The sequence below is a fragment of the Motacilla alba genome, chromosome 11 (genome assembly GCF_015832195.1).
Source record: "Motacilla alba alba isolate MOTALB_02 chromosome 11, Motacilla_alba_V1.0_pri, whole genome shotgun sequence".
Classification (NCBI taxonomy): Eukaryota; Metazoa; Chordata; class Aves; order Passeriformes; family Motacillidae; genus Motacilla; species Motacilla alba.
The window spans coordinates 19191254-19206515 of record NC_052026.1 but is presented as its reverse complement, the minus strand read 5'-3'; the positions used below and the strand labels follow the sequence as shown (position 1 = coordinate 19206515).

The window sequence follows — 15262 nt, the reverse complement described above, 5'->3', positions numbered from 1 at the left end:
TGCGTTTCCTGCAGCTGCAGCAGAGCACACACTTGAACATTCTTGTCTGCGTAAGCCTCAAGTGCCGAATTATCCATCATCAAGGAAAGATAAGGCCCTGTCGTGGAGCTGAGGATGAATGGATCCCAATTTTGGCACAAATAAAATGTTGACCCTGGATTTTTTGGCTCTAAAAGCCCCAGGCTGCAATGCCCTGCCTCTCCCTGCCAGGGACTGCCTGTGCTGCTGCCAACAGCTGGGATTCCTCAGGGAGCCCAAGGAGCCCTGGGTGCACACCTGGGCAGGCTCTGGAAGATTCTGGCTCATCCCAGGCAAGGACAACAGCCCCAAGAGCCCTGGGTGCACACCTGGGCAGGCTCTGGGAGATTCTGGCTCATCCCAGGCAAGGGCAGGCTCTGCCAGAGCTCCTCGTGTGCACGTGGAGCTCAGATTTCAGAAAGAAAGAAAGAAATGGGGGGTTTCTGTTGCTTTCCTGTTATTCTCTGGAGAATCAGGGTTTAGGGCACTTCCAGTCAAAGGGGAAAAACTCAGACATTTTTATTTTTGAAAAAAAGACAACTTCCATCTCTTTTCTCTGCACCAAACATTTTAAACCCCCCCAAACACTTGATAAAAGAGGGAGATGTGGCAGTGCTGGCAGCTCCCAGGCCAGCAGCACCGTGTGTGTGCTCATTACATTTCCCAAATTATCCAAACAGCTGCCCTGCAAGTTCTCACATCCCAGTTTAAAATGTTCAAGTATTTTACACTTCCTTTCAGACACTGTTCTTTATCAGCATCTCCCTTGCAATCACTTCTGAAGGCCTGTTTAAAATGTCACTTACCAAAGCTTCTTTTTAATGAAGACTCTGAATAATTAAATTCAACTGGAGAGATAAATGCAATAAAATTACATTTAGAAAGTCCTTAGCATTTTGCTCTTATTAAGTTTGTATCTGAAGAAAAAAATAAAAGCCTTAGCACCAAAAATTGGCATAAAATAAGGAATTGAGGGGGGGTTGCTTTGTCTTAGGAATGTTCATTTTTATGGACTTGCTTGAAATTCTTCCTGATGTCCAATCTGGACCTCCCTTGGAGCAGCTTGAGGCTGCTCCCTCTCATCCTTCCCTGCTCCCTGGGAGCAGAGCCCAATTCCCACCTGGCTGCACCCTCCTGGCAGGGACTTGTGCAGGGTGATGAAGAATTTGCTTCCCTGGGAGATGTTCCAGCCCCTGTTTTCAGATTTATTTAGAAATCTGATGAATAGACACAAAATAAAAAATGGAATTCTACACAAAATCAAAATATTGGGCCGAGCTGACAAAAATCCATTAAAATTCATTACAGCCAAGTGCATCCCTGGATTATTCCAATTCCTTTCTTCCATCTCTCCATCTCTTTCTGAAGATGAAACAACTTTAACCATTCTCTGTTCTAAAACACAGAGAACGCAGAGGAGGAGGAGGAAAGCTTTGGATATTCCCTCAGACCTCAAGGGAAGCAATTTTGAATGCTGCCAGTACTCAGGGGGAAAATGGAAGGAAAATATTCCAGGGGTCATGGGGAGTTTCTCAAACCCAGAGTGACTGCACAGGCCCCAGAACTTTCCATTTGTGCTCACATATTCCTTTCCCCACAAGCATTAGGACTTGGAGAGACTGGAGCAGCAATTTTCCTCTTCTTGGACATAACTCTCTAAAAAAAAAATTTAAATGCATGCAACCTGCAGATATATGGGAAATTTTAATGCAGTTTACTGAATAAGCTGTCAAATTACAGGTGAAAATATTCCTAAAAAATAAACATGCCAACTAATGATTGCATATTTAGCATCTGATTTTTACTTTTTTTTTAAATACAAAAGGCCAGTCTATATTTTGCATAAGGAAATTGCTGCCAAAGGTCATTTTCAGTATGGAAAATGTGTGAGTCAGATCTGATCATTCATCTTAAAGGCTGGGGCTCCATTGCCAATAACCTGCCAATCACCCAGAGTGCAGCCAGAGACAGAAAAGAGCTTTTGGCAGTGCCAGGACCATCCTTTCCCTTTGGAGAGAGAGAAAAATCAGGCAGAAGGAATGAACTGACATTTCTTTCTTCCATGAGGATCAAAAGCGTTTCTCTAAAAAACCTGGAAATGACTTGGAGGGAGATTTTCAGGCAGGTTCTTCCCTTTGTCCTCACTCCCATGGATCAGCTCACGGAGAAGCATTAATGGGAAGAGGAGCTGGAATTCCTGCTGGAAAACTCTCCAGCCTAAAGGAAAGCCAGGCTGGAAAAGAGCCCTTGAACTCTGGTATTTCCCATTCAAATTAAAATTTAAATGTACAGTTCAAGTGTGGAGGAATAGCACAATTATCCCTAGCAGGGAGAAAATCTAAATATAACAAATATTGTTGTACAAAGTGCTGTTTTCCTTATTTTATCCCTAGTTTATCTTTCACTAACACTCGTGTTCATCCTTAACAACAGCCCCTTTTTACATCTTTTCATCATTATTTAGGCAGATAATGTCCCAGTGCTCCTTCCTCCTGATGGCCACCTGCTTCCTTCGCCTGCTGCTGGCAGAGTTAAGGATCCCTATCCAAAAACAAGAGAGAAAACCCAGCCAGGATCTCCCCCTGCAGCAGAGCCACAAACTGGCAAAGAATCCATGACATGGCTTTGGGTTGGTGCCCCAAAATGAACAAACCTGTCAACAAGCACACTGTGCACAGGCACCTCAACAATTCAAATTTAAATTCCCAAATTCGTGGTCCAGGCACAGGCAACTGCCAAAAGAGCAGCAGCGGCATCCATCATTTTCAGAGAGCTGAGGATTAAAGATTCTCTTTGGATTCTGGACGTCCCCCAGAGCAGACACCCCAGGAACAGGACAAGCCAGAGCCCACCAGGCAGGGCTGGAAAAACTCCTGGAGCTGAGAGCTGAGAGCCCTGGGAGCAATTTGTAATGAAAGATAAAGCAAATGTTGCTTTGTCCAAACAATTTAAACACAGTCAACGTTGAATTTTCAACTCAGTACAAATCAGAGATTTTCCAAGTTACAAAATCCATCTTTACCTACAGAGGAGCTCTGGTTGGCTGGAGGCAGGAAAACGTAAATTACCGGCTTTAAGATTAATTTTTTAAAATTTAATTCTAATCTTAATCCAATTTTTTAAGCTGTTAAGCTCTCCTGGGGATTATTGTGGTCTGAGAAAAGCTGAACCCACCTGGAGAACCAAACAGCAACACCCATTTCCAAGGAGTTCATCAACTCAAACCCTCCTGTTCCCAAGCCAGGCTTGCTCCTCCAGGGATTTTCCACCACCTCGATGGGGACACAAATTATTTTAGATCTTGGTTTAAAGAAAATACAGCAAAATTTTAAAATCTCTTCTTTTGAACACAGCTGAAACCGTAAAAATTAAGTGTGGTGACACAGGGTCCAAGGAACATTTTGCCTTTAAGAAATATACAAAACAAGGAAAAATAACAAAAAAAAAAAAATCAGAAAAAACCCAAGAAAAATTAGAAAAAAATAGAAAAAATAGAAAAAATAGAAAGAGAAATTTTTTTTTTAATAAAAATGAGGAAGAAAACTTTAAAAAATATTTTTAAAAAGGAAAAATGGGGGAAAAATTGGGGAAATTAAAAATGAGAAAATTAATTAAAATTGGGGAAATTAATTAAAATTGGGGAAATACTCATCCAGGCAACGTGTGACATAACCAGGATTGAAAAGTGCTAGAAATTACATTAATTATCAGTCTTCTACTTTTGGGTCATGCCATAACCAGCAGGTCAATACCACCCTTTTTGAAGATAAATGTACTCATAAAAATACAACAGCAGAGATATCTTGTTTTCAGCCAGTCTGGGAAGAAATTTACAGTTATTACCCTTCTTTGAGCCTTAACTTCCTGAGCCAGATAAGGAGCAGCACGTGGAGATTGTGCTCAGTGGGAAATGAGGCAGCTGCCCTGGTTCCTGGAGTGAAATTATTGATTAAAACAGAAATTCTGGATGTTTAGAAAACACAGTTTGAATCAGGAGAAAGATTTGGAGTCCTTCATGATACAATTAGTTACTTTGAGATGATTTTCCTGATTTTCTGACAAATTCTGGTATTGGCAGAAGAGTGATTTAAGCACTACATCAAATTTAGATTTAAGCACTAAAATCTTGGGGGTCGAAGAGGCAGTGTAATAAATTTGATTTCAAAATATTAATTACAGGAAGTGAAGCCTCACTGATCACCAGGTAACAAATAAATACAATTATCGGGTTCCTGCAAACACCCCTGAGTTCTTTCTGGGGGTTTGTAAATCATTCCCACCAGGTAATTCTGCTTTTCCAAGTTCCCAGCCAGCTCTGTGCCCTTGCCACCACCACAGACATTTTCCAGCCATTCCAAGGATGCTTGGAATGAAATTAAGGATTAAATCTCAAATTTCCAGATTCCCCTGAAGGCACCCTAAAGAAATCCTGCTCTTCCCTTGGTATGAAAAACACAATTTCAGGAGTTATTGGGAGCAGATTTCCTGCTCATGGAACAAAGAGATGGAGCTCAAGATATGCAAAAACGTACAGTTCCTTAAAAAAAGGGGGGAATGCTGTTTGGAAAGACATTCCAAGGGGTTTTAGGGGTTTTTAGGGCTGGAAATGCAGCAGTTAAGTGGCAGCTGCTGCCAAGGAAAGCAGATGGAACAGGGGCTCCAACCTCAGCGAGATCTGGGAGAGGTTCTGGAGCCACAAAGGGTGGAAAAGACCTCCAGGATCAGCAATTCCAGCCTTTTTGGGTGCTTCATCCTTGGGAATCCCTCCTTTCCATCCTGCTTCAAGTAAAACTGGGGCCCTCCAAACCCACTGAAATAAAGAAATTATTTCTTTTTTCAAACTCGAGTGTTTGAAATGACTAAATTTCAATTATTATATGATTTTCCAAAAGCAAGACTGGTAGGTTTTGCAATTTTTAAAAACAGAATTACCGGTGTTTTAAACTGCTCTAAACTGGCACACAAATTATCCTGGGACACCACCTAAATCCCTGTCATTTCCACACCTTGTCCCTTTAATCACTAATCAATTACCTGCTCTCCTCTTCATTCATTTCCTGGCACTGGCAGAATTAACTCCCCAGCCTAGAGGAAAAGTTTCCAGGGTCTGCTTTTACTGCTGGATTTTCAAATTCCCAGTGATTGTACCACCCAAAATATTTAAATTCTGCCAGGCTAGAACCCAAAAGGAAAAATAAGGCTTTTCTGCCCCCTTCTGTTTATTGTCTGCTCAAGAAATTAAATATATTGTGGGTAACACAGGCTTTCACTACCCAGTGCTCTGCTTCACGCTGATAAAGATTTGTAGAGTTTCACTAAACATGATCCCATTTTCCAACATGCATGAGGTAAAAACCTGCCCTCTTTTATTAAATATAATCATTTTATAATTGTTTCTTTAGGCAGAAAGGAAAGATGAGCCCTACAAAGGCCTCAACCAAATTCCACTTCCTGCACCTTTCCATTTATTCCTGGAATAATAATAATATTATATATCTATTAATAATATATTGTATATTATTATATAGTACTAATATTGATATACTTAGTGCTATATATTCAATAATAATAATAATAATAATGATAAATAATAATAATAATTCTGGCTGTGCTAACGGAGCCATGGAATTCAATGTTCTGCTTTCCCTGGAATTCATCTCATCAATGGGATTTGGCAAACTTAACCCACATTTTAGTATGTTATAATTGATTTTAAATGTTCTTAGACAGTAATTAGAGTGGTAAATGTCCCCCTAATCTGTGTCTAAACCCAAATCCTGTGTGATTGCCATGTATTCCTCTTTTTCACCCTTCCCAGAAACCTTACAATGAAAGGATGTTGAATCTAAATGGAACTAAAAGGATTCCCTGAGGTCTCTGACCCAAAGCAAGTGTTTCAGCTGAATGGCAATAAATAAACTGTTTATCCACATGTGGCTAAGAGGGAACAGCAATCCTGCAAACCCCCCAAATCAAAGGGTTTCACATTTATCCTGAGCTAAGTTTACAGGGAAATGCCCAATTTCCTAGCAAAAAAGTAAAATATCAAACCTGGCAACACACCTGAAACCTGAAGGAGCTTTATCAGCTAAAATCTGATTTCCAGTGTAAATTCTTTTTAAGAATTCAAAACCACCTCTTTGTCAAAGTTCATTTTGGTGGTTTATGTCTGACAGGCACATTTGAAACAGCAGCAGTGCAATTAAAAAGATCCAAAGCACACTTTTTCCATCCTTTTCTCAGGCCTAAATCATCAGCTGCTACTTGCTCAGCTCTCCCTTGAATTACTGGACTCTCAGAAATGATATTTCATCAGAAACCATTAACTTTAGGAAAACTGCAGTGGGGAGAAGGAATCCACAGTTCAAATCTTGGTCAGTCTGAGAAGTTTTATAAATGAATTCCACCCCGTCCATGCAGGAATTACTGAACTCTGCAAAACCCAGCTGAGGGGATGATGGTGAGTTGTTGGTTTCATTCCATAACTGACCTTTCCCTCTCCCCTGAAATGCTGCAAGCCAGACATCGCCTCCAATTCATCACCAAATTCCTGGGCACTTGGCTCCCCAATATCTGAGTGCAACACTCCTGGAATGTGAAATTCCACAAGAACTCTGCTGTGGGAGCTGATTAATGCAAGATGCCACTTCCTCCTAATCCTGGGGGAATTTGGAATTCGTCAAAATCCCAGCCCTTATTTCCAATAATCAACTCGTGTTGCTGATAAACAGACCACAGAAATCTTCTCCGTGAAATCCACGTGGCCAGGAAGGCAAAATAAAATTAAACTTCAAGAGGTTGAGGCTGACAAGTTTTGTGACAAATTAGGAGATTTTGGAAAGCACTGTCGTGTTTTCCAAGGAATTAACGATGTCAAGTTTTGGGAGGCTTTATTTTTTTTTTTCATTCCACAGCCAAAGAAACAACAGAACTCTGGATAAAGAAAGAGGAGCTGACAGATAATCTAATAATGCCTTTATTTCATTTGTTCTGTTTAAAAACTCAATTTTTGAATGCAGGACGGAACTGTAATTTTCAGAGAAACTTCTCTACTACACCTCAAGAAGGAATTTGGGGTTTTCAGCACATATCCCAAGGCACAACAATTCCTGCAGGCTGAGACACTGCCCAGTGCAGGCATGAAGGTGACAAACACTGACTTCCCTCATGTACAAAATCAGACAAAACACAAATGATGTGTGAAAACCCCTCGATCTCTTTATCAGAACTGAAAACAGGGGACTCAAAAGGCTGGAAAAGCAACGGTTTTGTGGCCCGATCCATGAAATTATGAAAAACCATTCAAATTCTCAGCCCCAAAACTGAAATTTCACTTTACCAAATTATTTTACTCAAAAATATCCAAATTTTGCTTCCACATCGTCTGTACTCCTTAAAAATCTTGTGATTCTAAGCAGGATTTTTTAATTCATGAAGCGTTAATGATGATTTTCTCACTGTCAATATTGACTCTGTTTCCCCACTGGGAGTGTAACCAAAATGAACGTGCTGAGAACAGATCCCAAACAATTGTGCCATTCTCCTGCAGCCCCTTCCTCCTCAATCCTCCAGGAAAACAGCCCCAGAATTCCACCTGGGAGAATCCCAGCACTCAAATATTTTAAAGAATTGTAATTCTTTATGGAATCCCAAACAAACGTTTGCTCCCGTGCCAGAGACTGCTGACAGACAGGGAAAGGTTGGGAATTCCTCCATCCCAAGGAAGGACAAAAGTCCAGCTGTGGTCCTGTCCAGGCCTCCCAAAATTCACTGTTTGCACATTTGCTGCCAGGTAGGGCCCCAGGAAAGGCCAAGGATAAATAAAGGAGAAATAAACCTGGATTGCTGCAGAATTCCTGTAAACCTGGGCAACTCCAAAGCTTCTCCAAATCAAACCTTGACAGCTCACCCTGAACTTCTGACTCTGTGTCTGACTCCCCCCTCAGCCCCAGGCACTGCTGGGTTGTCTCCAGGGCTGAATCTGCTTCCAGGGAAATGTTTTTCCAGGCTGATTCATGGACCTGCACCTCGAAAAGAAACCCTTCACCCTGCCTGATCCTCTGTTCCTCAATCCATGCTTTGTTCCCAAATAAATCAATTAAAATCCTCCTGCAAATTCAGGGTCTTCAGAAGCAATTCCAAGAAGGAACAATTAGCTCTTAAATTGAGTTAAAACCAGCAAAAATCCTGAAGGTTTCCAATGTTAATTTATTTATCACTGAGTGAAATAAAAGGATATAAAGTGGTTTACATCCCCTAATGAGTTATAATATCAACTGCAGCGAACACAGGGAAGAGACTCAGCAGCCACTGCTCACTGATAAGGGCTGAGGAATTATTATTTCTTCTAAAAGTCTGGATTAGCATAGTGGGATAGTTTATTATAATCAGTAAAAATCCTCCTGATAAAAATGCAATTAGGTTGGCCAAGGGGTTTGTAACTCACAGAAAGAATAAATATATAGATATATATAAATTTAAAAAATAGAATTCTGGCTATTTTGGGGTTTATACACCAATGCCTTGATTATATTTTTTCAGGTTTGTTTGTTTTCCTAAAGGTTTTATGGAGAAGCAAAAGTATTTTTGCTAAATCTAGAACAGTCCCCCTACAATTCATTCCACACCACATTCTCTGCTTTACAACCTCATTTAAGATCATCTCAACTCTCAATTTTGCGTGATTTGATCCCAAACCCACTTGTAAACAAGGAAACAATGAGCAGAAGCACAGCTCTGGAATTTGGGGGATGTGGGGCCAAGGAGGCTTTGCCAAACGGCACATTGCAAAGTGGGTGGACAAGTCTCCTTCTCCAAACTCAATTAAATTGTTCTGCTGATTAAATTCAATGGTAAAACAAACATTTCAATGATCCACACCTACAAAAATACAGCAAATTCCAACATTCCATCTGGTACAAAGCTGCACCTGAGGATTAATTAGCCACATTAATTAGCCAATGTTCAACCCCCAACGAGTTTTGTTCAAGGACACCAGGATGGATTCGGGCTCATTAATTGAGTGCAATTAATCTACAGTTCCATTCACTACTGTCCCACTCTCATTAAAGACAAAAAACTTAAATGTTTTTATCTCTATACTTGTTATCAATTAGCCACAAATGCATATGGAACAGAACCAGATGCCTGTGATCTGTTTTTCACCTGTGGCAAAAAAAAAAAATAGGTCCAGGAAAACACCTGAGCTCCATTTACCTCTGGATTTTCTCCATGTACAGCTGAACACCTCCAGCCTGGCGTTGGGCATTTCCAGGGGTGTCACAGCACATCCCATGATATACAGAGTAGCAGCACACAATTCCAGAAGGCTTTTAGCATTCCCCATACACAGTAACACCACGCTTCACCAGAAGGCTTCAGGTGCCTGCCCATACAGAGTAACGTCCTGTCACTTCAGAAGGCTGCGAGCATCTCCCTCCTTGCCCTTCAGCCCAGCCTTTCATCCCCTCGTGTTCATGCCCTGCCCCTGCGTGCCCTCTGCTCCCCGGCTGTTCTCAGCACACCCTCTGTGCCCTCTGCTCCCCGGCTGTTCTCAGCACACCCTCTGTGCCCTCTGCTCCCCGGCTGTTCTCAGCACACCCTCTGTGCCCTCTGCTCCCCGGCTGTTCTCAGCACACCCTCTGTGCCCTCTGCTCCCCGGCTGTTCTCAGCACACCCTCTGTGCCCTCTGCTCCCCGGCTGTTCTCAGCACACCCTCTGTGCCTCTGCTCCCCGGCTGTTCTCAGCACACCCGGGCGCCCCGTGCTCGCTGCTGTCGGTGCTGCTCGCCGCCTCTCACGGCTGTGCCCACTGGGGATGGGGCTGGGCCAGCCCCGCTGCCGCTCGCCACAAACTGGGTGCCTGCACAGGGGCAGCCACAGCTTCTCTGGGAATCTGTGCCAGGGCCTCCCATCCTCCCAGGGAACAACTCCTTCCCACTATCCCGCCTGGCCCTGCCCTCTGGCAGTGGGAGCCATTCCCTGTGTCCTGTCCTCCAACTCGTGTCCAAAGTCCTTCTCCGTCTTTCCTGCAGCTCTTTCAGGTCCTGCAAGGCCACAGTGAGGTCACCCCAAAGCTTCTCCCGTGCAGGTGAACAATCCCAGCTCTGCCAGCCTTTCTGCTCCATCCTCTGCTCATCTGGTGCCTCCTCTGGGCTCTGTCCAGCAGCTCCAGGTCCCTCCTGTGCTGGGGCAGCTCTGCAGGTGGGGTCTCACCTGAGGGGCAGAATCAAGGCCAGCCCCCCACCCACCAGCACCCCCAGCTCATGGATTCCCACAGGCCCAATTCTCAGCCAGGATCCCAAGGTATTGACTGGATTTATTCCCATTTTTTTTTGTATTTACTGGATTTATTCCCATTTTTACCCAGGAGCTGCTCTCCTGGCAGTGCAGCACCATCTCCCTGACAGCCTTTAATAAAGACAACTTTTTGTTACAGCAGCAAACCTAGCATGGGTTTGGTGGCAGGAGGAGGAGAAGGAGGCTGGAGAATCCCATTCCTGTGGAGAATCTGAAAATCCCTATCCTAAACTTCTGGGAAGCTCTGCCTTCTGTGATGGATGGGGAAGAGGGAAGGATACAGAGCTGGTACAACGGAACAGCCTTTAATTGGAAACAATCAACAAGTGATAAAGGGATTTATGGATGAGAGACAGGGAATTCAGGGAAACATTCTGTCCCTGTGCAAATGGAGTGTCCCCCGTGCCAAATTCAACACATCCAGCCCTATTTTCTCTCGAGTCCCACAGGCCACAGTCTGCTCCAGAACAAAAAGCCCTCAGTGCTCTCCTGGCGTCACACCTCTGATAATGTGCAACTTCAGACCAAAAGCAACAAATATTTGGGGCAGAGACTCCTGCTTTCTTGAAGACTTCTATCTAAATGATGGGCAGACTGGCTGAGGAGCTGTCAGCAAAAATCTGTAACCCAAACCAAAAGATGAAGCACCATCAACAGCCAGGACAGATTTCTGATGGTTGCAGAGATTTAAAAACAAACCAAACCAAACCAAGCAGCTCAGGTCTGACAAATTCCCCCAGAAACTCAAAATAGTACAATTTACAGAGGAAAGCATTCACTGAGCATGAATTAATAGGGTCCCAAAGGGGCTGTGGGTTCCTGAAAAGGTTTCTGAAGCCTTTTGTGCACAAACCACAGCAAAAAGCTCAGCTCGTGCACAGGAACTTGGAGATCTCTAAATTAACTACAAAAACATTCAGCCAAGATTTCAAGAAGGCTCTTGAAGAAACAATTATTGAGAAAAGAGTATTTAGCAAAAGCCCTGGTGTTAAACTCTGGTTGCTTCCTCTGTGATCCAAGTCCTTATTGCATGTACTTTGTTTCTGTTATTCCACAACTCAGCCATAATTAATCTTTTCAGTGTATGAAGCCCTCAAAAGCAGAGGTAAAAGCAGACACAGCACCTGCTTAAAAGAAAAAATTAAATGCCTGCACACCTTTGTAATGGAGAGTAACAAGTAGTTATTCAGAGCAGTATGAAGTGTTTTCCAGCTATAAAAATATGAAAAAGAAGGAAGAAGTGTTGGAGAAAAGAGTCTTTTGTTAAGCAGATTTCTCTGGCTGGGATCACCTCGATGATAAGATGACAGACACATCAAGATTTAGGTATTTAAAACCACATTAGGGGAGTGAGACACAAAGGGACCGCAGGTCAAGCCTGCTCTTTCAGCAAAGTGCATTAGATTATTCAACAGATTTTCCATCTCCAGCTTCGAGCTCCAAAATAAGCAGAGATATTTTTCTAGCAGGATTCTTTAGCAAACAAGCTCATAAAACACAGCCCATTGTATTTCTGGTGAAGAGAAGTAAAATGAGAAGCAATTAGAATGATGATGAACTCATTAAGTCAAAACAGCTATAAATAAAAGCAGAGCAAGTCTCAAAAACCTGTCTGAAAGAGCTGCTGAGGCTTTTCCAGGGGATGGATGAAGGAGTCTGCTTTAAGTCAGGATGAAATGTGGGAAGAGCTGCAAACTGTCCCTGGACCAGCATCTGCTTCTGAGTAACATCACAGAACTGCTACAAAAATTACCTTCAAGAAGATAAATGAACTCTACCTCCACCAGCAGCCTCCTGCCAGCTGCACAGAGAGCAGGAAACGGCCAGCTCCTGGATCTGGGGGTTGTCAGGGCAGTGGGCAGGGCTGTGTCCTTACCATCGGACTTTATTGCAGGTCTGGGTGGCGCCCAGCGGGGACCCGGCCACCATGGGCACCTGGATGGGGCTGTGCTGCTTGTTCATGACCAGGTCCAGCTTCTCCTCCAGGGATTTGCAGGTGGCCTCCAGGGCCAGCAGCTTGGCCTCGATGCTGTCCAGCCTCAGGCATATGGTCTGGTTGATGGAGTACAGGAACGACTGGGGAGGGAGAAGAACCCGCATTGAACACTCCGAGTTTATCCCCACTCCTGAGGAAGCTCCGGATAAACGTGACTGGGAAGCAATCCTAAAGGAACTCACAGCCTGTCTAGTGACAGAATCCACCCCTGATGACATCCAGGAGCGTTTCAGCAGGCTCAGATCCATCCAGATCTTTATTTGGGAGCCAAAAGCAGCTCAGCCAAAGCCATTTTCACCTAAGCACTTTGTCAGGATGATTTCATCCACTGCAAAATCATTTCTAATGACTTGCCAAAGCCTTGCAGTCCACATGTGAAAACAAAAGGATTATAAATCTCTGGATGCATCCTCCTGGATAAAGTTAGCGAGTTTTTTTTCCTGCCCAAACAGATAAATTGCAGTGGAAATTGTATCAACACAAAAAATCTCGGAGACAATTAATGCCACTCACTTCAGCTTCCTGCTGAACAGCAAATCAAGAAAAGCAAATAAATAAAATCTGTTTTGCTAAGCAATCTTTTTGAAAAGAAAACATATTCCACTTGGGCTCTCCTGGGAAAACAGGCCATTACAGGGAAGAGTGCACTCCGTGTGCTTTGCAAACAGCAGCTGTGCCATCTTGTGGCCCTGCAGTCACTGAGCACCCAAACCCCTCCTTCACACAGCTCCTGGGATCACCCCAAAAATACCCAATTACACAGGACAGTGTCTGTGGCACTGAAATACTCGTCAGGCACTCACACTCCAGGGCAAAAACCAACCCTAAATCACAGCAGGGCGGCTTCTGAGCTCCTGAGCCAGAATTAAATGTGAATTATCTATCAGGAGAATGCTGTTAGCTTCAAATAGTAACTCCAAACACGCTGAAAGGATCTACAAATTGTAACACAAGTACATCCTCAAGTTCATCTTTTTGGTCAACTTCATTTACTTTATCAAAAAATATCCCAATACTGAAGTTTTGGGGCAGTGGAATTAATTCTGGTGAAGTTTTATATTGCATGTCAAATTCTTGCTACTAATTCTACACTGGAAAATTACACAATTATCTAGATTTTTAAATTTGGGCCTAAAAATGCACAAGTATCTACCAGAATAATTCCAACATTAGGTATAAACAGTTTATTTTACATTCTTGTAATAACTTCCCCTAAACTGAAACCCAGGAAAGAGCATTAAATAACCTTAATAGAGGGATCCTGGCAGTTGATTTCTATCCTCTGACGTTTCAGGGCAGGTTCCACATCATCATCTGCCACCTCATGGTTCTCCAACACAACTGCCAAGGAAAAAAAAAGCATTGCCAGAATTTAGAGCCTGAGAGGACAAAGCTCAAATTAAAAACACAGTAAGTGGAGGAAACAAAAGCATGTAAATTTAATTAAGATATTTAATGTGTTCTTTGACACTTGCTCAGGGTTTCTCTCAATCATCTGACAGTGGTGATGGGATCAGGTTTGAGCTCCTTTACAAGCTGAGCAAAGACTTTTGAAGGACTGGCAGGTCCCAGCTTCTCCTCCAACTCTTTGGGACCATTTCTGAGGTAACTTTTTCATTTTGTATCAACAAAGCAGTTTTTGGCCTGTGTCTCTCATTTCCATTACTGTTCTTCCTTGCAATAGCCACAGAGGACCAACATCTCAATAGATTTTCACTCAGGAAGTCAATTTCTGAGCAAGTGATATCCAAATATTTGCTTTCAGAAGTGTTTTTCAATTTGACTGTCCAAAGAATTTTAATAATGGATAAGACAAAGTGTCTTAAACATAAAACAATTCCTAAAGGATGGGGAACAGTTCCCATTGGAGGAAAAGCCTAAACCATGGAGAAAAGCAAGACTGCAGGAATATTTCATTGTTATTGGGGTTAGTCTACCCCTGCATAAAAAAAAAACAAACAGGCAATAAGAGAAAAGTGAAATAAATAAAATAATCTGATCTAAAGGGTTCGGAGATACACAAGACAGGCTAGGGAAACCATGGGATACGGGCTTCAAAAGCACCTTTTGGAATAAAACCCTGGTGTGTATTTTAGAGAAAAGCTCAGCAGTGATTTCCAGCAATGGGCACTGCTGGAAATCTCTTCCTACCTGGATTATCAGGAGTCAGGTCCTCCACAGCAATCTGAACCACATCGGCCAAATCCTGCTCTGACATCATTCAGAACCTGCAGCAAAACCCCTCAGGCACCACTGCAGCTCCCCAGGGCAGAGCTGGCCCAGGCATGCACTCCTGCAAAACAGCAGCAAGGACAGGGTTAATATTTGTGAAACATCTCACACAGCATCAACACCTTCAGCTGTTCATTCTCCTTTAGTCAAAAAAATTCAGTTCTCAGAGAAATGACCAAGGTCCAAAGGGATTATCCAGCGCATCCACAGCTCAGCTCCTGCAGCCCCTCCAGGAGGAGCCTCCCTGGAATCTCTTCAGCAGGAGCTGAAGCTTTCCTTGCACATTCCCGGGGATAAGGAGAACTTTCAGGTTCACACTCTCAAAGCTCACAAAGCTCCAATCCACACCAGATTTGCAAGAACTGCAAATTCTGAATCTCAACAGGCCTCTAAAATCTTCCTGAACTCAGTGAGAACCAGAAGTTTCCTCACCTCGTGTTACAACTCAAGCAAAACTTGACTTTTTTCTTCAAGATGAACTTGCCTGGTTTTTCTACAGCTCAGCTCTGATGAGACCTTTTTCAGGATATGGTCCTGACTTTAAAGTCAAAATATTTCTCAGCCTTGCTCCCCTGGAATTCTCAGTCCCTGTTATTTATTAGTGTTTTAAGAGAAATATTCTACCTGTAAAAATGAAATAAAATCACTGCAATCTCTCCTAGCTGTGCTTTCTCCCATTTTACAAAGGGCTGGACAAGGAATACCAAGAGATCAGTGG

General features: G+C 42.9%; 1 protein-coding gene across 4 annotated transcripts in view; it reads right to left on the bottom strand.

The window, feature by feature from the left end:
• The window catches only part of LOC119705404 (BTG3 associated nuclear protein), a 112027-nt gene that overhangs the window by 86066 nt on the left and 10699 nt on the right, over positions 1–15262 (bottom strand). For all 4 annotated transcript variants that reach the window (XM_038147752.1, XM_038147753.1, XM_038147754.1 and 1 more), the window contains exons 2-4: positions 14464–14605; positions 13559–13653; positions 12193–12392 (exon numbers count right to left, since the gene is read on the bottom strand). In XM_038147752.1, the coding sequence (XP_038003680.1) occupies positions 12193–12392; positions 13559–13653; positions 14464–14533 (365 nt within the window). In that variant the 5' untranslated portion in view covers positions 14534–14605. The remainder of the gene's footprint in view (positions 1–12192; positions 12393–13558; positions 13654–14463; positions 14606–15262) is intronic.